Source organism: Aotus nancymaae, unplaced genomic scaffold, assembly GCF_030222135.1.
Source record: "Aotus nancymaae isolate 86718 unplaced genomic scaffold, 86718_ANA_hifiasm-v0.15.2.pri h1tg000041l, whole genome shotgun sequence".
Lineage (NCBI taxonomy): Eukaryota > Metazoa > Chordata > Mammalia > Primates > Aotidae > Aotus > Aotus nancymaae.
The window spans coordinates 20559370-20585793 of record NW_026988455.1 but is presented as its reverse complement, the minus strand read 5'-3'; the positions used below and the strand labels follow the sequence as shown (position 1 = coordinate 20585793).

Sequence of the window (26424 nt, the reverse complement as noted above, 5' to 3'; positions counted from 1 at the left end):
GTTCCTGTAAGAAATACAATCCATTTTTGTTTTTGTTTTTCTAACCAATTTTTGTGTGTTCACTTTGTATTCTGCTACTTTGCTGAATTTATTATTTTCACAGGTATTTTTTTGTAGAATCCTTAGTTTTCTACATATAGATCACATAATCTGCAAACATAATTTAACTACTTCCTTTCCTCTTGTAGACAGCCTATAGTTATATCATTAAAAAAAATTCTGCTAATCTTGTCTTTTGGAGAACTTAATCTACTTACATTTAAAGTAATTACTGATAAGGGAAGGCTTTAGTTTTGTCATTTTGCAATTTGTTTTATATATTCCTTAAAGCTATTTTGTCCATTTCCTGTATTACCTTTTCCTTTGTGTTTGGTTGGCTTTTTGTAGTGAAATATTTAAGCTCCTTTCTCATTCCTTTTGTATATGTTCTGTAGCTATTTGCTTCGTGGGTTATCATGGGAATTACATTTAACATCCCAAAGTTATAACAGTCCTAAATGGAATTTATACCACTTTAACTTTAATAACACACCTAAACTCTGTTACTTTAACACCTCTGTCACAAAATTACATCTTTAATATAGTAAGTCCCAAATCACAAGCTTTGAATTTTTCATAAATTCTTTGAAATACATTAGTCTCTTCAATTAAGTAGAAAGCAGTGTGTGAAGTTACAAACCAAAATTATAATAACATTAGCCTTTACACTAATAATATTTTTAAAGTATAATAAGTTCTAGTGTTCTATACTACTGTAGGATGATTATAGTTAATATATTTGTTTCAAATAGCTAGAAGGAGGATACTGAATGTTCCTAACACAAAGAAATGATAAATGTTTGAGATGATGGATATGCTAATTAGTCTGATCTGATCACTATACATTTTATATATATATATATATACATATATCTCACATAACTGTGTACCCCATAATGTACAATTGTTATGTGTTAATTTAAAAAATACAAAAGTATTAGTCTCTTAAAATCATGTTGAAAATGAAAAGTGGAATCACAAAGTTATTATAATAATATAAGCTATTATAATTGCTCATATATTTGCCTTATTGAGATCTTTATTTCTTCATGTTGTTTTGAGTTGCTATCTATGGTCCTTTCATTTCACCCTGAAGGACTTCCTTAAATATTTCTTGCAGGACAGATGTAGTGGTAACAAACTCCCTCAGCTTTTGTTCATCTGAGAATGTCTTAATTTCTCCCTCAGTTTTGAAAGAGAGTTTTGCTGAATACGGTATTCTTTTTATTTTCTTTAAGCACTTTGAAAATGTCATCCCAGTGCCTTCTGCCCTCCAAAGTTTCTAAGAAATCTACTGACAATCTTATTAAGGATGTCTTATGTGTGTGGCTTTCTCTCTTGTTGCTTTTAAGTCTTTCTCTTTGTTTTGTATGGGTGTATCTTTGAATTCTTGTTACTTGAAGTTTGTTGAACTTGGATATTTATATTCATGTTGTTCAACAAATTTGGGAAGTTTTCAGCCATTAAGTCTTCAGATATTCTTTCTGTTCCTTTCTCTTTATCATTTTCTTCTGAGACTCCCACAATGCATAAGTTGGTCCTCTTCATGGTGTCCCATAAGTCTCTCATGCTCTTACGTTCACTTTTTTGCAGTCTTTTTTCTTTCTGTCCCTAAGAATTGATCATTTCCATTGCCCTATCTCCAAATTTGCTGATTATTTCTCTGCTCAAATCTGCTTCTGAATCCCTTTAGTGAATTTTTCATTTCAGTTATTATAGTTTTCAGCTCCAAAACTTCTTGTTTTAGATTTCATCTCTTTGTTGGTATTTCCATTTTGTTCATAAATAATTTTCTTGACTTTCTCCAGATCTTAACGTTAGTTCTATGAGCATCTTTAGACAGTTTTTAAAAAGTCTTTATCTAGTAGAGCTTCCATCAGGTCTTCTTCACGGACAGTTTCTGTTGATTTATTTTTTTCCTTTGAAAGGCTATACTTTTATGTTTCTTTGTATGTCTTATAATTTTATTGTTGTGCTCACTTCAGCAGCACATATACTAAAATAATTTTATTGTTGAAAACTGGACATTTGAATCTAATAATATGGTAACACTAAGAATCAGACCCTTCTCCTTCCCTAAGGTTTGCTGTTTTTATTTTTATTATTTTTGTTTTACTGATTGTTGTAGATTGTCTCTCTGCCAAGGATCAGCCTGAGGTATAAACTTAAAAGTTTTCTCAGGTGTATTCTGACCAATACCTTTCCCTGAGCATGTGTGGTCACTTTTTAATTGTCCCTGTATATGCAGTTGCTTTTGAATCCTCCTAGTCTTTAATATGTGGCTCCCAAAAGGGGAAAGAGAAAAAAATGAAACTGGGGGATGCTAGCCCTTTAAATGCCCTGGAAGTTGCAACAGTAGTCACCTACCTCTTTGTCTGTATCTCTGTGTTCAGAAGCAGCAATCAGAGCACAAATCCCCAATATTTGGAGGATAGTGCTAGCCCCCCAGAATTGTCCAGGAACCTGTGCACAGCTGCCTGCCTTGGGGCGGGGTAGCTACTACTTTGCTAAAAGCTGAAATTGACCAGAATTAACCACAATTTACTGACCTAGTATTTCTGTAGAACAAGCTTGTCTAACCCATGGCCTACGGGCCGCATGCAACCCAGGATGACTTTGAATGCAGTCCAACACAAAATTCGTAAACTTTCTTAAAACATTATGAGTTTTTTTTTTAAAGCTCATCAGCTATCATTAGTGCTGGTGTGTTTTATGTGTGGCCCAAGACAGTTCTTCCAATGTGGTCCAGGCAGGGAAGCCAAAACATTCAACACCCCTACTGTAGAAGTTGCAAGCCTTGAATAGACTCCAGAGTTCCAAAATAGTTACATCAGATGGCTTCTGCCAATGCAACTGTTGTTGAGGTAGGGAGATAGATTCCTGGTGCTTACTACTCTACCATCTCCCCAGATCCTCTAATATATTATAATTTAACCAATCTTCTATTGATAATCATTTGGGTTATTTGTAATTTTTTTTTACTATTTTATACACTATAAGTGAATACCCATGTAAGAGATTTTTGTACATTCGTACAAATATTTTTGTAGGACAGATTCCTAGAAGTAGAATGGCTTAACATTTAGTAAAGGCTGATCAAATGACCTACATAAAGAGTCTATCAATTCACATTTCTATCAACAATGTGTGAAACTGCTTACTTTGGAGAGCTTTACAGTTCTCTTCTTTTAGTTCCTGTAATTTCTGTAAACCTTGCCAGATGGTCTGGTTACTGATCTCATTCAGTTTTTTGGCTTCAGTACCAGTCATACACATTCTGAGAGATCTCATATATCCAGCTCACATTTCTCTTTTGATCTACAGAATAGATTATATTAACTTTCTTTATAAACCTGTGTTTACCTGAGGAAATAGCTATCCTACCATACCTTTGCTCATGCCAAAAACCTGTGCTTCATATATTCGATTACTCTTCCTTCCTTTTCCCTACATCCAACTAAATCTTTTTTTTTTTTTTTTTTTCTTGAGACAGAGTTTCGCTCTTGTTACCCAGGCTGGAGTGCAATGGCGCGATCTTGGCTCACCGCAACTTCCGCCTCCCGGGTTCAGGCAATTCTCCTGCCTCAGCCTCCTGAGCAACTGGGATTACAGGCACGCGCCACCATGCCCAGCTAATTTTTTGTACTTTTAGTAGAGACGGGGTTTCACCATGTTGACCAGGATGGTCTCGATCTCTTGACCTCGTGATCCACCCGCCTCGGCCTCCCAAAGTGCTGGGATTACAGGCGTGAGCCACTGCGCCCGGCCCCAACTAAATCTTAAGTCCTGTTGATTTTACTTCCTAATGATATCTTGAATTCCCCCCTAACTTGGTAAGGAAATCTCTTTCTCTTGGATTACTGCAGTAACCTTTATTTATTTAATTTTATTGTTTTTGAGATAGAGTCTTGTACTGTTGCCCAGGCTGGAGTGCAGTGGTGTGATCTTGGCTCACTGCAACCTCTGCCTCCAGGCTCAAGCAATTCTTGTGCCTCAGCCTTCCGAGTAGCTGGGATTACAGGCATGCACCATCACAGCCGGCTAAATTTTTGTACTTTTAGTAGAGACGGGGTAGTTCCACGTTGGTCAGGCTGGTTTTGAACTCCTAGCCTCAAGTGATTTGCCAGCCTTGGCCTCCCAAAGTGCTGGGATTACAGGAGTGAGCCACTGTGCCCAGGCAAGTGTAGTAACCTTTAAGTGGTGCCCTGCCTCTAGAGTTGATCCTTCCATTCACTTCATATACCATAGTACAATCAGTGATTTTTCTAAAATGCAGACCTGTTGGTATGTAACTGGCTAAGTGAATACATACACAAATAAATAATTCCTCCTCACCATGCAGACCTGGTTATGTTCCTCCCCTATAGGCTTTGGGTCCCAAACCTTCACTATCATTTCCAAAGCCTGTTGTGATCTGGCCATTCCCCTCCTGCACTCAATCCTTCAGCCTCACAATCATGTTCATACCACCCCATGTGAGGAACAGGAGGAAGAGAGGTGGGGAGAGGGGAGGAGGAGGGAGAAGGAGGAGGAGGAACCAGCCAAAGAGATTAAGAAGGGAGACACAAGAGAGTGGGAGTCTCTCTCACTCTCTTACCAATTCTTTCGGTAAAAACCAAAATAATTGTTTGAAGGAAGATCATCTGTGTTGAATTCTGCTAAACCATTTTCTAATTCTTTAACAACTCCAGAACTGTACTCTCCTGTAGATTTCCAAAATAACTTCACATTTCTGCAATCACAGAATGATCACACTGTTTTACATAGAGACAGTAATTTGATCCCTTCCTATTGACTGTCAACTCTAATAGACTGTTAAGAGCTATACTTTATTATTATACTCAACATGCACTCAATAAAAATGATACACTGATACACATATGTGTAAGTCCTCAAGGAATTCATGTATTGCTGGGGAAAACAGATGGTAACTGCCATTCATAACATAAAGCAGAGAGAAATGAGTCCTGGTGTAGCAGAGTAAGTGGGGTGCTATGGGAGCACCATGAAGCAGGAGAATGCTTCTTGGAAGGCATGATATTTAAGTTAGGGATTGAGGGAAAGAGAAGGTTATCAAAAAGTGGAGCCTTGAGGCTTTAAAAGAATAATCCTTGTATACATAAAAGAAAAGTCAGTCATTTCCACGACACAGTTCTTAATAAAAATGCCATGAATCCTCGGGTATAGTTTGAAAACCCCATTCACATATCTGGCAGAATTGAAACTAAAATTTTCTTTAAAAACAAAAAACAGCACAATAAAAACAGCTAATATTAATTTTTCATCCTCCTGGGCACTATTCTAATGGAAATGAAAATGATGATATCATCTTCCAGTAATGGGGAAAAAATGAGGCTGTGGACAAACACTATGTTTTGATTTATTAAACCTCAAGTGAACTTCTCTTTATCCCCCACATGAGTGATGGGTTACATCAGTTGCCAAAGTCGTCTTTTTCAATAAATACTTTTGTAAATACTGTGGTCACTCTGGTTTACAGCCATATCCTTCAGACAGTATATCAGTGGAAAAGAATCCCCATTCCCAGCAAATGTTAAAACTACCATACGTGTAATTTTCTCACAAACCTCACGCTAAGCATCAGTTTCAGGGTTTGCAGAAGGAAAATTGTAGGGAAAAGAACAGCTCTGGAGCTGTGGCTATGGCTGTCTGCTTTCCAAGCCCAGAACACCACACCCTATAGTATGAAAGAGAAACAACCTACAAAATCTTGAATTTATCTCATTTTAAAGATATAAACCTTGGGGCCCGGTGGCTCATGGCTATAATCCCAGCACTTTGGGAGGCTGAGGCAGGCGATCACCTGAGGTCAGGAGTTCAAGAACAGCCTGGCCAACACTGAAATCCCGTCTCTACTAAAAATACAAAAATTAGCTGGGCATGGTGGAGGGTGCCTGTAATCCCAGTTACTTGGGAGGCAGAGGCAGGAGAATCGCTTGAACCCGGGAGGCGGAGGTTGCAGCGAGCCAAGATCACGCCATTACACTCCAGCCTGGGCAACAAGAGAAAAACTCCATCTCAAAATAAATAAATAAATAAAAAGATAAGAACACTGAGTTCCAGAAGGGAAATGTGACTTATGCAATCCTCACTGTGAGGCAAGTGGCCTAGCTGAGGTCTGAATTCCAGTTCTGACTCTTTTGCAGTGATCTGTCACCAAATTCGGGTATTCAAACCATCTAGTTTTCATCTCAAAGGCATCTGAATATGTGTCTTTCAGTGTCTGGTGTGAGGAAAAGAAGCACTGACCAGTGACTTTTCAGTTAACCTGAAAAGGCATTTAGCTTCTGTGACACTTCAGTTTTCCTCCTCTGTAAACTGGAGGATAAGAGCACACATCAGTGGGTTGAAGAATTTCTTGAGACTACACGTGCACAGTGCCTACCAAAGAACCAGGCATCTGGCAGCCAGTAGGTGCTCATTCATGGTGGCTTGTTTCTCTCCCATCTGGCTCTTCTTATCACCTGTCAGGTATACTGTATGTAGGAACAGGTAAGAATCTGATTCTGCCAATGAGCAAACCAAAAATGTCTACTCCTAGGTTACTTTAAAACTCTACAAAATGACTTCAATGCGGAATAACATAAATAACATTTTTAGCTTTGACTGCATACCCTTGTGGTAAAAAATGACTTAATGTAGTTTTTAAGAAGGGAAATTAAACTATAAATACCAAATGTGGTTTTCTTCATACAAAGTTTGTCCTGTAATTTAAACTCTTCCTGAACTCTTGCCAGAATATTACAAGTGTTAAAACAGGTTGGTTTAGATAAGCAAAAACAATTTCCTGCTGTAGGGACATAGTATAAACTCACTATATCCATCCAAGCCCAAACTTATAAAAAGCTAAATGTTAAAATCCAGACCTAAAACCAACTGTTAGGTAAATCTTGCATTTCTGCAGTTCCATGAATTATCTACAATAAGGGATATTGGAGGAATAACAAGTTTTAGGGGTAAGGGGAGGAACAGAGACGATAGTATGTTTTGCTCTTGTAGATGTGCTGAGGCAGTGCTTGGGAGAAATCAAAGCAAGGTGACCAAATGGAAGCTGGCAATTTAAGCTGAGTATGAAGCTCAGGAGAGAGCTCAGAACTCAAAACAGATATGTAACTCATTAGCATATAGTAAAGCAATGTGATTAATGGAGGTGCTCATTTATGCTTATTTAATGAATGAAACAGATCATAAGGGAGAGCAAGAATGGTAAGACAAGAGGGCCAAGAGGAAACCTGGGAGCATCATCGTTTAAGACATGGACAAAGGTTGTAGTGGAGGGGAACCAGTACGAGGTGTTGAGAAAAAAAGTCAGAAAAGCAGAAGAGCAGATTGACTTCCAAGAGTTGGGTAACCAATTAAAAAAAAAAAAGACGAGAAAAAAGAAGGCTAATAGAAAGGATTGGAGCCACTGGGACTTTTGAGACTGGAGTTTTCTAAGAGTCAGAAATGCAGAAGCAGAATGTGGTAGAATAAGGAATAAATGGAAGGTGAATACATGGAGGCATTTCCTGTAGATTACTTTTTAAAGAAATGGAGCAGAGAATGGCATGAAGGAATAAAGGCAGTTTCAGGACAGCCAAACAGGATATAGGAAGATTATTTTTGGCTGATGGATGCTTAAGTAGGCTAAGAACAGATTAAGATTATACAAACTGCCATGCTCCTGATTCAAGGGTGCTGTCAGACAGGCTCCACTGTGACCCCACCTGGACATTGTCGCTGTCCATCACTGAACACTTAGGCTGTAATGTAATGCTAGATAGTTTAGCCTACTTAAGAATGCAATCAGCTTTGGGTCATGTCCAAAAGGATGGAAACTGGGGATGTATGGGTTCACACCCAAGACTAGATGGCAAACTTCATGACGCAACACCAAGGTATTGGTGACCAAATTTCTCACCTTTTAACATTGACATATGATCTTTTGCTGTCATGGACAAGTTCATGATAATGCTCTCTTCAGTCATATGAGAACCTACTGGCCACTCACATGTTTATCTAGTTTGTTTTTTGTTCCCTCCAAACTAGACTATGACAGATTTTTTTTCTTTATTTTCTTCTCTTTCTTTTTGTTTCATTTCTTTTAGAGTCAGGGTCTTGCTGTGTCACCCAGGCTGGAGTGCAATGGCATAATCACAGCTCACTGCAGCCTCAAACTCCTGGGCTCAAGTGATCCTTCCACCTCAGCCTCCCAAGTAGCAGGGTCTACAGACATATGTACCACCTTGCCCAGCTAACTTCTAAATGTTTTGTAGAGATGGGGTCTTGCTTTGTTGCTCAAGTGATCCTTGTGTTTTGGCCTTCCAAAGTGCTGGGACTACAGGCTTAAGCCATTGCACCAGGCCCAGACTGGTTTCCTTGATTTGTGTTACAAATCAAGAGCTTCCCTTATTTCATCAGCAGAACACATTTAAAAACATAGGATGCAGCCGGCATGGTGGCTCACATCTGTAATCTCAAAACTTTGGGAGCGTAAGCAGGAGGATCGCTTGAGCCCATCTCTACAAAAATAAATAAATAAATAAAAAATTAAAAAAATGAGGAGATGGAGGGGATCATGGCAGATGGAAGGCAGGACTAGTTTGCAGCTCCAGATAGAGCAGCACGCAGAGGCTTGCATTGTGAATTTTAGCTCCAGATTGACTGCAAGAACAAACCAGAAATCCCAAGAGGATCCACAGACCCTCTGAAGGAAGTGGACTGCTCCTGCAGGACCCAGGAGACACCCCAACTACTGTGAGTGGCCCAACTGTGGAAGCAGGAAAGGGAGACCCTCCTCTCCCAAACACATACCCACCCTGGAGAAGCTGAAGGTCTGTTTGCAGGAGAAGTTTCCTACTTTACCTGGAGCTGAGTCAAGATAGAGAGCTGAGTGAAATACAGGCGTAGAGGAAGCAGCAGAAAGGTCCTGGGAGCTCACTGGGTCCCCAAGCAGCCCATTCCTGCCTGACCACAGGGATCCGTTGGGAGGGTGGCCAGAGGAGCAGGGGGAAAACTCCACAGGGAGAAGGAATTCTCTAGCTGAACTTTGTAACAATTTGAATGGGGCAAGAAACCTCCTGGCCAGAACTTGGCGGGAATGCACGAATCTGGTGTGGAGACTTCACAGGCCAGGGAAGAACTAAAGCCCTTTTCTTTGGCAGCTGGGAGGTGGACAGCCTCGGGCAAGTTTTCAAGCCCCTCTCACCCTCTGCCCAGAAACAGACTTGGGGCTGCCGTCTTTCTCTCACTTCCCTGAGAACCTGCATGACTCAGCGCAGGCAGCCATAATCCTCCTAGGTACACAACTCCAGTGACCTGGGAATCTCACTCCATCCTCCACAGCAGCTGCTGCAAGACTTGCCCAAGAAGAGTCTGAGCTCAGACATACCTGGTCCTGTCCCTATCTGATGGTCCTTTCCTATCCACCCTGGTAGCTGAAGAGAAAGGTCCTATAATCTTGAGAGTTCTAGGATCTCGGCCACTGCAGGTCCCTCTCTACACTACTACAGCTGATGCCTTCTGGGAAGTACCACCTCCTGGCAGGAGGCCAACCCCCACAAAAATAGAGCATTAAACCACCAAAGCTAAGGACCCTCATGGAGTCCATTGCACACTCTACCACCTCCATCCAAAACAGGCGCTGGTATCCATGGCTGAGAGACCCATAGATGGTTCACATCACAAGACTCTGTGCAGAAAATTCCCAGTACCAGCCCAGAGCCAGGTAGACTTCCTGGGTGGCTAGACCCAGAAGACAATAATCACTGTAGTTTGGCTCACAGGAAGCCACATCCATAGGAAAAAAGGGAGAGTACTACATCAAGAGAACACCCTGTGGGACAAAAGAATCTGAACAACAGCCTTCAGCCCTAGATCTTTCCTCTGATAGAGACTACCCCAATGAGAAGGAACCAGAAAACCAACACTAGTAATATGACAAAACAAGGCTCTTTGACACTACCCCCAAAAATCACACTAGTTTGCCAGCAATGGATTGAAACCAAGAAGGAATCCCTGGTTTACTTGAAAAAGAATTCAGGAGGTTAGTTTTTAAGCTAATCAGAAGGGACCAGAGAAAGGCAAAGCTCAAAGCAAAGAAAAAAAAAAAAGATACAAGAAATAAAGGGAGAAATATTCAATGAAATAGATAGCTTAAAGAAAAAATAATCAAAAATTCAGGAAACTTCAGACACACTTTTAGAAATGCAAAATACTCTGGAAAGTCTCAACAGTAGAAATGAACAAGTAGATGAAAGAAATTCAGAGCTTGAAGACAAGGTCTTCGAATTAACCCAGTCCAACAAAGACAAAGAAAAAAGAATAAGAAAATATGAACAAAGCCTCCAAGAAGTCTGGGATTATGTTAAAGGACTAAGAATAATCGGTGTTCCTGAGGAAGAAGAGAATTCTAAAAGCTTGTAAAACATATTTGGGGGAATAATCAAGGAAAACATCCCCAGCATAGCTAGAGAGCCAGACATCCAAATACAAAAAGCACAAAGAACACCTGGGAAATTCATCACAAAAAGATCTTCACCTACACACATTGTCATCAGGTTATCCAAAGTTAAGACAAAGGAAAGAATCTTAAGAGCTATGAGACAGAAGCACCAGGTAACCTATAAAGGAAAACCTATCAGATTACCAGCAGATTTCTCAGCAGAAACCCTAAAAGCTAGAAGGGATTGGGGCCCTACTTCTCAAACAAACAATTATTGGCCAAGAATTTTGTATTCAGCAAAACTCAGCATCATATATGGAGGAAAGATACAGTTGTTTTCAAACAAACAAATGCTGAGAGAATTGGCTATTACTAAGCCGCTCCTATATGAACCATTAAAAGAAGCTCTAAATCTTGAAACAAATCCTGGAAACACATCAAAACAGAATCGCTTTAAAGGATAAATCACACAGGACCTATAAAACAAAGATAAAAGCCAAAAAGCAAAAGCAAGTAACAAAATAAAAAAACACCACAAAGTACACAGGCAACAAAGAGCATGATGAATGCAATGGTGCAATTGAGCATTAGGCTATTTACACTCAATGTTAACATGGAATTGAGTGTAAATGGCCTAATGCTCCACTTAAAATATACAGAACAGCAGAATAGATAAGAACTCACCAACCCAACTATCTGCTGCCTTCAGGAGACTCATTTAACACATAAGGACTCACATAAACTTAAAGGGGTAGAAAAAGGCATTTCATGCAAATGGATACCAAAAGCAAGCAGGGATAGCTATTCTTATATCAGACAAAACAAACTTTAAATCAACAGTGATTAAAAGAGACAAAGAGGAACATTACATAATGGTAAAAGGTCGTGTCCAACAGGAAAATATCACAATCCCAAATATATATGCACCTAACACCGGCATGCCTAAATTTGTAAAACAATTACTAACAGTCTTAAGAAATGAGATGGACAGCAACACAGTAATAGTGGGAGCCTTCAGTACTCCACTGCCAGTACTAGACAGGCCATCAAGACAGAAAATCAACAAAGAAACAACAGATTTAAACTATACCTTGGAACAAATGGACTTGACAGATATATACAGAACATTTCACCCAACAACCACAGAATACACATTCTATTCAAGAGCACATGGAACTTTCTTCAAGATAGACCATATAATAGGCCATAAAATGACCCCCAATAAATTTAAGAAAATTGAAATTATATGAAGCACTCTCTCAGACTACAGTGGAATAAAACTGGAAATCAACTCCAAAAGGAAACTTCAAAACTATGCAAACACATGGAAATTAAATAACCTGCTTTTGAATGAGCACTGGGTCAAAAATGAAAGCAAGATGGAAATTTAAAAATTCTTCAAACTGAATGACAATAATGACACAACCTATCAAAACCTCTGGGATATGGCAAAGGCAATGCTAAGAGAACAGTTCATAGCCCTAAACGCCTACATCAAAAAGTCTGAAAGAGCAAAAACAGACAACCTAAGGTCATACCTCAAGGAACTAGAGAAACAAGAACAAACCAAACTCACACCCAGCAGAAGAAAGAAAATAACCAAGATCAGATTAAACAAACAAACAAACAAAATACAAAAGATAAATGAAACAAAAAGTTGGTTCTTTGAAAAGATAAATAAAATTGATAGGTCATTAGCAAGATTAACCAAGAAAAGAAGCGATAAAATCCAAATAACTTCATTAAGAAACAAAACAGGTGATATTACAACCGATATCAATAAAATAGAAAAGATCACTCAAGGCTACTATGAACACCTTAACGCACATACACTAGAAAACCTAGAAAAGATGAATAAATTCCTGGGAAAGTTCAACCTTCATAGCTTAAATCAGGAATTAGATACCCTGAACAGACCAATAACAAGCAGCAAGACCCAAATGGTAATTTAAAAATTACTAACAATATTTAAAAAGTCCAAGACCAGAGGGATTCACAGCAGAATTCTACCAGACATTCAAAAGAAGAATTTATACAAATCCTTTTGACACCATTCCACAAGACAGAGAAAGAAGGAACCCTCCCTCATTCTATGAAGCCAGCATCACCTTAATACCAAAACCAGTAAAGGACACAACCCAAAAACAAACAAAAAATATGCACAAAAAAACTACAGACCAATTCCTTGATGGACGTAGATACTAAAATCCTTAACAAAATACTAGTTAACCGAAGGCTAGGTGCAGTGGCTCATGCCTGTAATCTCAGCACTTCGGGAGGCTAAGTCTTAAGTCTGGTGGATCATAAGGTCAGGAGCTTCAGACCAGCCTTGCCAACATGGTGAAACCCCGTCTCTACTAAAAATACAAAAATTAGCCAGACGCAGCGGCGGGCACCTGTAATCCCAGCTACTCAGGAGGCTGAGGCAGTAGAATTGCTTGAAGCTGGGAAGCGGAGGTTGTAGTGAGCTGACTGCACTCCAGCCTGGGTGACAGAGCAAGACTCCATCTCAGAAAAAAACAAAACAAAAACCCACAAAATACTAGCTAACTGAATCCAACAACGTATCAAAAAGATAATCCATCATTATCAAGAGGGTTTCATACCAGGGCTGCAGGGATGGTTTAACTATGCAAGTCAATAAACGTGATACACCACATAAACAGAATTAAAAACAAAGCCAGGTACCATGGTTCATGCTTGTAATCCCAGCACTTTGGGAGGCTGAGGTGGGTGGATCACCTGGGGTCAGGCGTTTGAGACCAGCCTGACCAACATGGTGAAACCCCATCTCTACTAAATACAAAAAATTAGCCCAGAGTGGTGGCACACGCCTGTAATCCCAACTACTTGGGAGGCTGAGGCAGGAGAATCACTTGAACCTGGGAGATGGAGGCTGCAGTGAGTCGAGATTGCACCATTGCACTCCAGCCTGGGCAACGAGCGAAACTCCGTTTTGAAAAAAAAAAAGGAATTAAAAACAAAAATCACATGATAATCTCAATAGATGAGGAAAAAGCATTTGACAAAATCCAGCATCCCTTTATGATTAAAACTCTCAGCAAAATCGGCATACAAGGGACATATCTTAATGTAAGAAAAGCCATCTATGACAAACCCACAGCCAACATAATACTGAATGGGGAAAAGTTGAAAGCATTCTCTCCAAGAACTGGAACAAGACAAGGATGCTGACTTTCACCACTTCTCTTCAACATAGTATTGGAAGTCCTAGCTAGAGCAATCAGACAAGAGAAAGAAATAAAGGGCATCCAGATCAGTAAAGAGGAAATCAAACTGTCACTGTTTGCTGACAATATGATTGATTACCTTGAAAATCCTAAGGACTCCTCCAGAAAGCTCCTAGAACTGATAAAAGAATTCAGCAAAGTTTCTCGATACAAGATTAATGTACACAAATCAGTAGTTCTTCTACACACCAACAGCAACCAAGTGGAGAATTAAATCAAGAACTCAACCCCTTTTACAATAGCTGCAAAAAAATAAAAATAAAATACTTAGGAATATTTCTAACCAAGGAGTCGAAAGACCTCTACAAGGAAAACTACAAAACACTGCTGAAAGAAATCATAGACAACATAAATAAATGGAAATATATCCCATGCTCTACCCATGGGTGGGTAGAACCAATATTGTGAAAATGATCATACTGCTAAAATCAATCTACAAATTCAATGCAATTCCCATCAAAATACTACCATCCTTCTTCACAGAATAAGAAAAAACAATTCTAAAATTCATATGGAACCAAAAAAGAGCCTGCATAGCCAGAGCAAGACTAAGCAAAAAGTACAAATCTAGAGGCATCACACTACCTGATTTCAAACTATACTAGGAGGCCATAGTTACCAAAACAGCATGGTACTGGTATAAAAATAGGCACAAAGACCAATGGAACAGAATAGACAACCCAGAAATAAACCTCAATACTTAAAGCTAACTGATCTTTGACAAAGCAAACAAAAACACAAAGTGGGGAAAGGATACCCTTTTCAACAAATGGTACTGGGATAATTGGCTAGCCACATGTAGGAGAATGAAACTGGATCCTCATCTCTTACCTTATACAAAAATCAACTCAAGATGGATTAAAGACTTAAACCTAAGACCTGAAAATGCAAAAAATTCTAGAAGATAACATTGGAAAAACTAGATATTGACTTAAAAAAAAAAAAAAGAAAAAAGAAAATGAAGAAGAAAAAATAAAATAAAATAAATAAATAGACATTGGCTCAGGCAAGGATTTCATGACCAAGAACCCAAAAGCAAATGCAATAAAAACAAAGGTAAATAGCTGAGACCTAATTAAACTAAAGAGCTTTTGCCCGGCAAAAGGAACAGTCAGCAGTGTAAACAGACAACCAACAGAGTGGGAGAAAATCTTCATAATTTATACATCTGACAAAGGACTAATATCCAGAATCTAAAATGAACCCAAACAAATCAGTAAGAAAAAAACAATCACATCAAAAAGTGGGCTAAGGAAATGAATAAACAATCCTCAAAAGACATATAAATGGCCAGTAAACATATGAAAAAATGTTCAACATCACTAATGAGCAGGGAAATGCAAATCAAAACTACAATGAGATACCACCTTACTCCTACAAGAATGGCCATAATCAAAAAATCAAAAAACAGTAGATGTTGGCATGGATGCAATGAACAGGGAACATTTCTACACTGCTGGTGGGAATGGAAACTAGTACAGCCACTATGGAAAACAGTGTGGAGATTCCTTAAAGAACTAAAAGTAGAACTACCATTTGATCCAGCAGTTTCACTACTGGGTATCTACCCAGAGGAAAAGAAGTCATTATTTGGAAAAGATACTTGGACACGCATATTTATAGCAGCACAATTCACAATTGCAAAATCGTGGAACCAACACAAATGCCCATCAATCAACGAGTGAATTAAGAAACTATGGCATATGGCTGGGTGTGGTGGATCACATCTATAATTCCAGTACTTTGGGAGGCCGAGGCGGGTGGATCACCTGAGGTCAGGAGTTTGAGACCAGCCTGGCCAACATGGTGAAACTCCATCTCTATTAAAAATACAAAGATAAAATTAGCCAGGTGTGGTGGTGGGCACCTGTAATCCCAGCTACTCAGAAGGCCCAAGAATAGCTTGAACCCAGGAGGCAGAGGTTGCAGTGAGCTGAGATCGTGCCATTGCACTTCAGCCTGGGCAGCAAGAGTGAAACTCTGACTCCAGAAAAAAAAAAAAAAAAAAAAAAAAAAAAGGGCCTTTTTGCTGTAGACCCGAGTGGGTGCTGCCGAAATGAGCAAGTTCATGAAACCTGGGAAGGTGGCGCTTGTCCTGGCTGGATGCTACTCTGGACGTAAAGCCGTCATCGTGAAGAACATTGATGATGGCACCTCAGATCGCCCCTACAGCCATGCTTTGCTGGCTGGAATTGACCACTATCCCCGCAAAGTGACAGCTGCCATGGGCAAGAAGATGATCACCAAGAGGTTAAAGATCAAGTCTTTTGTGAAAGTTTATAACTACAATCACTTGATGCCCACAAGGTACTCTGCGGACATCCCCTTGGACAAAACTGTCGTCAATAAGGATGTCTTCAGAGATCCTGCCCTTAAACGCAAGGCCCAACGAGAGGCCAAGGTCAAGTTTGAGGAGAGATACAAGACAGGCAAGAACAAGTGGTTCTTCCAGAAGCTACGGTTTTAGATGCTTTGTTTTGGTCATTAAAAAAGAAAAAGAAAAAAAAAAGGAAAAGAAAAAAATACACATACATCATAGTTTCTTTTTATTCTTTTTTTTTTTTTTTTTTTTTTTTTGAGACAGAGTTTTGCTCTTGTTACCCAGGCTGGAGTGCAATGGCGCGACCTCGGCTCACCGCAACCTCTGCCTCCTGGGTTCAGGCAACTCTCCTGCCTCAGCCTCCTGAATAGCTGGGATTACAGGCATGCGCCACCATGCCCGGCTAATTTTTTTTGTATTTTTAGTAGAGACGGGGTTTCACCATGTTGACCAGGATGGTCTCGATCTCTTGACCTCGTGATCCACCCGCCTCAGCCTCCCAAAGTGCTGGGATTACAGGCGTGAGCCACCGCGCCCGGCCTATTCTTTTTTTTTAATAGCTTTCCTTTTTTAATGCATTCCTTTTTATGGCTGCATAGTATTCCATCGTGTGTGTGTGTGTGTGTGTGTGTCTGTATACACACACACACCCTAGAGTTTCTTTTTCTGAGAGAGAGAGAGAGATATATAATGAAATACTATGCAGCCATAAAAAGGAATGCATTAACAGCATTTGCATTGACCTGGATGAGATTGGACCCTATTATTCTAAGTCAAGTTACTCTCACTGATATGTGGGAGCTAAGCTATGAGGATGCAAAGGCATAAGAATGATACAATGGACTTGGGGACTTGGGGTGAAGAGTGGGAGGGGGTGAGGGATAAAATACTACAAATAGGGTGCAGGGTATACTGCTCAGGTGATGGGTGCACCAAAATCTTACAAATCACCACTAAAGAACTTACTCATGTAACCAAATACCATCTGTACCCCAATAACTTACAGAAAAATAAAATAAATTAGCCAGGTGTGGTGGTTTGCACCCGTGGTCCCAGATATTTGTGAGGCTAAGGTGGGAGGATCGCTTGAGCCTGGGAGGTTGAGGCTACAGTAGGCTGTGGTCGTGCCACTGCAGTCCAGCTTGGGTGACAGAATGAGATCCTGTCTCAAGAAACAAAACAAAACAAAAAGCATAGCACATCATTTTGGGGAAGTATGCTATATCACAGTAAGACTTCTACACCTAACTCCTTACTATATAACAGTACTATATATTTTTCACCCAAATTTTCTTGCCTGAAACCATGGGTTCCACTCACGGTAATTCCTGGCTTCTAATCCCAGCAACACACTTAAACCTGGACAAGAGGGGTCTGTGACATGGGCCCTGCTTGGCCACTAAGCAAGATGTCTATGTGCTCTCTCACAGCCACCTCCCCAGGATATGCTCTGAGTATCTGGTGGCCTGGAATTCCCTGCCCAAGTAACTTTGTTTCCAAGGCTGATGTATTCCTCTTCCCTGGCTCTATCACCCTGAAGACAGACCACGCTGCTAGTACAAGCAACCCCAGGGCCAGAGGGTAGCTGCTCCTATGGAGCTGGGGAATTAGCTTGGAGGAACAGGTAGGTCATGGCATAGGGTAGAAAAGCATGGCAGGCTGTGTACTGGCTCCTTCCTAAACCACCATGTTCTGGTGTAAGTGGATTCTGAGGAGTTCAGGATTCTAAATTGGAACTTGGCTTTCCAGGTTGTTATGAAAAATACTTTTCAAGATAAGAATAAACATAATTAATTTAACTGATTGCTGGCTTGTGGTGTAACTTTTACACATTTAGAATATCATATGTGAACCTTCATCTGTACTCTTGCCTCAATCCTTACATCCCTTCACATGCATAACTAACTAGAAATACTTCCAGCCTCCTGGACTGAATATTACTACAGCAGGACAGGAAATCAAACAAAGTCTAAATAAAAAATAACAGGTCATTTGATATAATAAGATAACTTGTTATATCAAATGTCATATCTTATAGTTCATTCAATTCTCAAAAACAAAAGAAATGGAATGATTTCATTATTCCCTCTTACCAAGACTTCAGTACCCAGGATCCTCCAATGACACCATTTTTTTTTGGGGGGGGGGGTCATGGAGACTTGTTCTGTCACCAAGGCTGGCTGGAGTGCAGTGGTGCGATCTCAGCTTGCTGCAACCACCGTCTCTCAGGTTCAAGCGATTCTCCGGCCTCAGCCTCCTGAGTAGCTGGGACTACAGGCACCTGCCACCATGCCCAGCTAATTTTTTGTATTTTTAGTAGAGATGGGGTTTTACCATGTTAGCCAGGATGGTCTAGATTTCCTGACCTCATGATCTGCTGGCCTCAGCCTCCCAAAGTGCTGCAATTATAGGCGTGAACCACTACACCAAGCCCAATGATACAATTTGTTCAAATGAGTTTGTTTCCACATCTAGAGTATACGCAGGGGAATCCACCAATGTCTCCTGTCTCTGATATCATGCTGAGTACAGAGATTCAGTGTTTTAGTCCCCTGTGACTTCAAGGGAAGGCTCCAGACTCTAGTGGCCTGGAGGAACTATGGATGGAAGAACCAGACCCAGAACCCAGCCTCTAACTGTACTGTCCTTTGTCCACATTGGCCATTATTACTAAGCCTGGCTCCTCAACAAACTTTGCTCAGGGAGTAAGAGAAGTGCTCAGAGACAGAATGTACATCTATGTTCTCCATTGCCTAACAAAACTATTTTAGGGAGGCAGAATCTAGGAAGCACAGACCCTATCAATAAAATGACATCATCTAGTCCAGTGTCTGGGAAATTCTTTTGGCAAAATTCTCAATAGAATATCACCTAGTTTTTTTTGTCTTCAGACAGAGTCAGCTCTGTCGTCCAGGCTGGAGTGCAGTGGCATGATCTCGGCTCAGTGCAACCTCTGCCTCCTGGGTTCAAGAGATTCTCCTGCCTCAGCCCCCCGAATAGCTGGGATTATAGGTACATACCACCACATCCAACTACTTTTTGTATTTTTAGTAGAGACAGGGCTTCACCACATTGGCCAGGCTGGTCTCGAATTCCTAATCTCAGGTGATCCACTTGCCTTGGCCTCTCAAACTACTGGGATTACAGGCATGAGCCACCGCACCAAGCCTCATCGAGTTTTTACTCAAATCATTCTCGTCCTGTGGCCCTGGCACCTCATCAAGTAGCTCAGCTAGACACTTTTGATTATAAGAAAGTTTTTTCTTTTCCTAATTAAGCCCAAATCAGCCTGCTTATAGTTTCTGTCCTTTGATTCTAGTTCTGGTCTCTGGAGCTCAACAGAACAAGTCCATAACCTGTTTTCCTATGAGTAGTCTGTTTGGTCTCTTCCCTGTCTCCCTCCACAGTTCCTTAAAACCATCCACGTGAGACAAGGCACCCCCCTACCCCAACTACGTGGCAGTGTGATTCTCTCACAAATCAAATAGCTACATGTGAACGAGTCTTTTGCTTTTTCTGTGCCACTGTCTATTGTTTATCCTTCTATCACTACCAAATAGCCTTAATTACTGTAGCTTATTATAATCAGTGCTGATATTTGGGACAGAAAGTCCTATAACCTTGTTCTTCTTCAGGAATGCCTTGGCTTTTCTTTGGCCTTTACATTTCCCTATAGAGTTTAGCATTTCTCAAGTTCTACATAACACACACACACATACACACACACACACACACACACACACACACAGAAAGAGAGAGAGAGAGAGAGACGTGAACTGCTAGGATTTTGATGTGAATTGCACCAACTCTAAGATCAGTGTAAGGACAAATGTTATCTCTGCAACACTGAATGTTCTACTCCCTGAGTATGGTATCTTCCAATTCCCATATTTAAGCTTTAAGTTCTCTGAAAATTTTATGATTTTCTCTGAGGATATCTTGCTTATTTTCTGTTACTTTTATTCTTCACTACTTGAAACATTTTAAATACACTTGATATTTACACAACATCTTTTCCTTAACTTCATTATCTTACTGTATAAAGACACAATTATTTTTAAATTTTAGGCAGTATAACTTGTTTTTATTAAAATATATTTCCAATCTGATAGCTGTTGTACTACATTTGTGTTGTGGAAAAGTTTTGCCCAACATCAGTCATCACATGCAGTAATAAAATGCTTTATCCTGGCAAGTATGGGGTGGACAGGTCCCTAACTAGGACTCTCACATTTCAGATATCCTTTGGTTCCCTTTGCCGAGCTGAAATAATAGTTTTTGTCTTAATCCTAATGAATTTGACAGGCATCAATTTTCACATTAATTTACTGTCTGATCTTCTTTGAAGGAGAGCTCCATTGAGCAGAGAGAGTACCAGCAAGAGAGCTTTCATGATACCAAAGCAGTGAAAGACCCCACAAAGCAGAACCATAGGCATGGTGGATTACATAGGAGCAAAGGAGAACCGTGAACCCTCCTAGTGACACACATGCAGCAGCATTCTGGACCTCTGGGATGCCAAACACTATTTATTTTTATATATTAATTGTGTGTCTGGAAAACTGTAAAGATAATTTTAATAATTTATCTGAAAATTCTTTCAGATTTTTTACATACACATCCACATCATCTGGGAATAGTAACAGTTTTCCCTTTCTTTACTTCTTTTTTTCCATCAGGAAATGAAGGAAAAACTGTTTCTCCTCTTTTTCTTGCTTTCCCGCACCAGCCAGGGCCTTCAGTGGGCATCACTGTTTTGTTCCCAGAAAGGGAAAACTGTCAATATTTCACCATTTAAAAAATAACAGCTTTCTCGAGATACAATTTACGTACCATAAAATGCGCACTATAAAATACGCAATTCAGTGGTTTTTAGTATATTCCTAGTTAGGGCCATCACCACTAGCTATTTTTAGAACATTTTAGTCACTCCATAAAGAAACCCTGTACCAATTAACAGTCATTCCCTATCCTCTTACCCACTTCACTTCAGGCAACCACTAATTTACTTTCTCTCTCTATGGATTTGTCTATTTTGGACATTTCATGTGAATGAAATCATTCAATATGTGGTCTTTTGAGACTGACTTCTTTCACTGCATATGTTTTTGAGGTTCATCCATGTGACACATTCAGCATGTGTCAATATGACATTCCTTTTTATTACTAAATAATATTCCCTTGTGTGAATATGCAGCATTTTGTTTATTCATTCATCAGTTGATAAACATTTAGGTTGTTTCTAAATTTTAGCTGTTGTGAAGAGTATAGCTATGAACAATTGTGCTCAGGTTTTCATGTGCACATATCTTCTCTTGGAGATACAGCTAGTAGTTGAAGTATGTTGTTTTTTTTAGATAATCTGTCAGACTAAAGACATGCCCTTCTATTCCTAGTATGGTAAACAGTTGCTTTCTTTCTTTATTCTTTTTAAAACACTAACAGATGTTGAATTTTATCAAACTTTTTTTTTTTGGCAACGTTAAGATGATCACAAAGTATTTTGACTTTTACCCGTAAATTAAACCGCTAGTTCTTGAATAAATCCAGTTTAGTCACGATATATTATTTATAAATTGCTGGATTTGGTCTGCTAATATCTACACATTTTAAAATCTATGTTCATTAGAGAGACTGACCTGCAAAATTCTCCTTTCTTGTAATGTCCCCATCAGTTTGCAGTTAGTTATGCTGGTCTTAAAAAAACTGGTAGAATTCACTTGTGAAGAATACAGAGAACTGTGGTATTTTTTGTGGGAAGGTTTGAAATTATGGATTCAATGTCCTCAATAGTTATAGACAATTTAGATTTTCTGATTCTTCTTGTGACAATTTTGTTGTGTTTTTTTTTCTAGAAATTATTCATGTAATCTAAATATATCAATTTACTGGCATAAAATTGTTCATAATATGTTCTTACTTTCTTTTAAATGGTTTAAGAATTTGTAGTGATAGCAATTTTTCTAGTCCTCACATTGGTGAGCCACACTTCCTCCCTTTTTTCTTGCATCAGTCTTGCTACAGCTTTTATTAGTTTTGTATTTTAAAAAATAACTTTGGAATGTAGAAAATGTATTTGACAAAATTCAACAGGCTTTCATGATTAAAACAAACAAACAAAAAACCTCAACAAATTAGCTATAGAAAGAATGTACCTCTACATAATAAAGGCCATTTATTCATTTTTTTGAGACGAAGTCTCACTCTGTTCCCCAGGCAATGATCTTGGTTCGATCTCAGCTCACTGCAACCTGTCTCCAAGGTTCAAGCGACTCTCGTGCCTCAGCCTCCCAAACAGCTGGGATTACAGACATGTGCCACCACATCCAGCTAATTTTTATATTTTTAGCAGAGATGGGGTTCTGTCATGTTAGCCCCACTGGCCTCAAACTCTTGACCTCAAGTGATCCACCTGCCTCAGCCTCTCAAAGTTCAGGGATTACAGGTGTCAGCCACTGTGCCCAGCCTAATAAAAGTCATTTATGACAAGCTCACAGTTAACGTCATCCTTTTTTTTTTTTTTTTGAGACGGAGTTTTGCTCTTGTTACCCAGGCTGGAGTGCAATGGCGCGATCTCGGCTCACCGCAACCTCCGCCTCCTGGGTTCAGGGCAATTCTTCCTGCCTCAGCCTCCTGAGTAGCTGGGATTACAGGCACGCGCCACCAAGGCCAGCTAATTTTTTGTATTTTTAGTGAGACGGGGTTTCACCATGTTGACCAGGATGGTCTCGATCTCTTGACCTCGTGATCCACCCGCCTCGGCCTCCCAAAGTGCTGGGATTACAGGCGTGAGCCACCGCGCCCGGCCGAACGTCATCCTTAATGAGGAAAAGCTTTCAGCTTTTCATCTAAGATGAGGAATAAGACAACAATGCTGACTCACACAACTTCTGTTCAACATAAAAGTGGAAGTTCTAGCCAGAGCAATTAGGTAGGAGAAAGAAAGAAAAAATACCCAAAATGGAAGGGATAAAGTTAAATTTTTTCTGTTTGCAGATGACATCATCTTATATAGAGAAAATTTTAAAGACTCCACCAAAAAACTGTTAGAACTGGTAAACAAATTCAAGTTTGCAAGATACAAAATCAACATACAAAAATCTGTAGCTTTTCTATATGCTAAATAAAAATCAAGAAAATTTATAATAGGTACATAATAATAAAATATTTAGGAATAAACATTACCAAGGAGGCGAAAGATCTCTATACTGAAAGTTATATAAATCACTGATGAAAGAAACTGAAGACATAAGTAAATAAAAATATATACCTTGTTCATGTATAAGAAGCATTAATATTGTTAGAATGACTATTCTACCCAAAGCATTCTACAGATTTTTTGTAATTCCTATCAAAATTTCAATGACTTTTTTTTTAATGACATTCTTAACAGAAACAGAAAAACAATCATAAAATTCATAAGGAGTCACAAAAGACCCTGAATAGCCAATGCAATCTTTTTTTTTCTTTTTCTTTTTTTGCTCACCTTCAACTGTCTTGATCAAGTTATGTTATTTTTGCTTTTTTATTGTTGCTCTGTTTGCTTACTCTGTGTTTGTTTGTTTTTCTTTTTTTTTCTGAGACAGGGTTTCACTTGTCACCCAGGCTGGGGTGCAGTGGTGAGATCTTGGCTCACTGCAACCTCCACCTCCCAGGTTCAAGTGATCCTCCCACCTCACCTCCCAAGGCTGAGACTAAAGGTGTGTGCCATCACACCCAGTTAATTTTTGCATTTTTTTTATAAAGATGGGGTTTCACCATGTTGGCCTAGCTGACTTTGAACTCCTGACCTCAAGTGATTGACCTGCTTTGGCCTCCCAAAGTGCCTGGATTACAGGTGTGAGCAACTGTGCCAGCACCAATGCCATCTTGATCAAACAAAACAAAGTTGGAGGCATTATAACCACCTGACATCAAAAGATACTACAAAGCTATAGTAACCAAAACAGCATAGTACTAGCGTAAAAACAGACACCAATGGAACAGAATAGACAGCCAAGAAATAAAACCATGCATTTACTGCGAATTGGTTTTTGACAAAGCTGCTAAGAGACACAATGGGGAAAGAACAGTTTCTTTAATAAATGGTGCTGAGAAAACTGGATATGCACATGTAAAAGAATGAAGCTAGATCCTTATCTCATACCATAAACAAAAATAAACTCAAAATAGATTGATGAATTAAATATAAGATCTACAAATAATGAAACTGCTAGAAGAAAATATAGGGGAAATGCTCCATGGTATTGGATTAGGCAATTATTTTTTGAATATAATCCCAAAAGCACAGCTAACAAAAGCATTTAAAAATAGACAAATGGGATTACATCAAATTAAGAAACATCTACACAACAAAGGAAACAATCAACAGAGTTAAGGGACAACCTATAAAATGGGAGAAAATATTTGCAAACTATATATCTGATAAGGAGATAATATCCAAAATACATAAGGAACTCAACTCAATAGCAATGAAACAAATAACCTAATCAAAAAATTGGCAAAAGACCTGAGAATACATCTTCCTTTCTGAAAGGGAGATGTATATGAAAAAATGCTCGATATAACTAATCTTCAGGAAAATAAAAATGAAAACCACAATAAGATATCACCTTATAACTGTTAAAATGAGTATTTTCAAAAAGACAAAAAATAATAGGTGTTAGTGAGGATGTGGAGAAGAGAACCTGTGTACACTGTTGGTGAGAATGTAAATAGTACAGATATTATAGAAAACTGTATGGAGGTTTCTCAAGAATTAAAAAAATAGGACTACCAGATGATCTAGTAATTCCACTAATCCCAAAGGAAATAAAATCACAGCCTGGGTGCGGTGGCTCACACCTGTAATCCCAGCACTTTGGGAGGCAAGGTGGGTGGATTACCAGGTCAGGAGTTTGAGACCAGTCTGGCCAAGATGGTGAAACCCAGTCTCTACTAAAAATACAAAAATTAGCCAGGTGCGGTGGGTGCCTGTAATCCCAGCTACTTGGGAGGCTGAGGCAGGAGAATCGCTTGAACCCAGGAGGCAGAGTTTGCAGTGAGCGAAGATTGTGCCACTGCACTCCAGCCTGAACAACGGAGCAAGACTCCATTTCAAAAAAAAAAGGAAATAAAATCACTATGCTGAAGAGACAACTGAACTCTCATGTTTACTGCAGCATTATTCACAAGAGCCAGGATATGGAATCAACCTAAGTGTCCATCAGCAAATGAATAAAGAAAATGTATATATAAAAGGAAGCAAATTCTGTTATTTCTGACAACATGGATGAACCTGAAGGATATTAAGTTAAGTGAAATAAGCCAGGCACAGAAAGACAAATACTGCATGATCTCACTTATATATGGAATCTTAAAAATATCTGACTCAAATTAGCCAGGCATAGTGGCCGGCACCTGTAATCCCAGCTACTCAGGAGGCTGAGGCAGGAGAATTCCTTGAACCTGGGAGGCAGAGGTTGCACTGAGCCAAGATGGCCCCATTGTACTGCAGCCTGGGTGACAGAGTGAGACTCTTGTCTTAAAAAAAAAAAAAAAAAAAAAAAAAAATCTAACTCATAGAGACAGAGTAGAATAGTGGTTACCAGAGGCTAGTGACTGGGGGAATGGGGAGATATTAGTCAAAGGGTACAATGTTTTAGACAGGAGGAATAAATGGTAAGTATTTAACATAATAGTTTTTTTCTTAAGATGGAGTCTTGCTCTGTCACCCAGGCTGGAGTGCAGTGGCACAATCTTGGCTCACTGCAACCTCCACCTCCTGGGTTCAAGCGACTTTCCTGCCTCAGCCTCCTGAGTAGCTGGGACTATAGGCACCTGCCACCACGCCTGGCTAATTTTTGTATTTTTAGTAGAGATGGGGGTTTCACCATGTTGGCCAGGCTGGTCTTGAATTCCTGACCTCAGGAGTGCACCTTGGCCTCCCAAAGTGCTGAGATTACAGGCGTGTGCCACTGCTCCTAGCCAATAAATTTTTTAAAAAAGAAAAAATCTGGCTGGGTGCAGTGGTTCATGCCTGTAATCTCACCACTTTGGGAGGCGGGGGCAAGCGGATCAACTGAGGTTGGGAGTTCGAGACCAGCCTGACCAACATGGAGAAACTCTCTACTAAAAATACAAAATTATCCGGGCATGGTGGCATGCCTGTAATCCCAGCTACTAGGGAGGCTGAGGCAGGAGAATTGCTTAAACCCAGGAGGTGGAGGTTGTGGTGAACCAAGATCGTGCCATTGCACTCCAGCCTGGGCAAGAAGAGCAAAACTCCATTTCTTAAAAAAAAAAAAGAAAGAAAAAATCCCCAACTTTTGGCTTTCGCGATCTTTTCTCCTTCATATATGTTTTTTATTTATTGATATTTTTGCTCTTTA

At 39.6% G+C, this 26424-nt stretch overlaps 2 protein-coding genes across 3 annotated transcripts in view; one reads left to right on the top strand and one right to left on the bottom strand.

Annotated features, from left to right (window-relative positions):
- Positions 1 to 26424, bottom strand: part of CENPP (centromere protein P) — a 282767-nt gene that overhangs the window by 39258 nt on the left and 217085 nt on the right. The window lies entirely within an intron of this gene.
- On the top strand, positions 15791 to 16237 carry LOC110569002 (large ribosomal subunit protein eL27-like). Its single transcript, XM_064361575.1, has one exon. It carries the CDS (start codon positions 15791 to 15793, stop codon positions 16199 to 16201), a length of 411 nt encoding a protein of 136 aa, XP_064217645.1. The 3' UTR covers positions 16202 to 16237.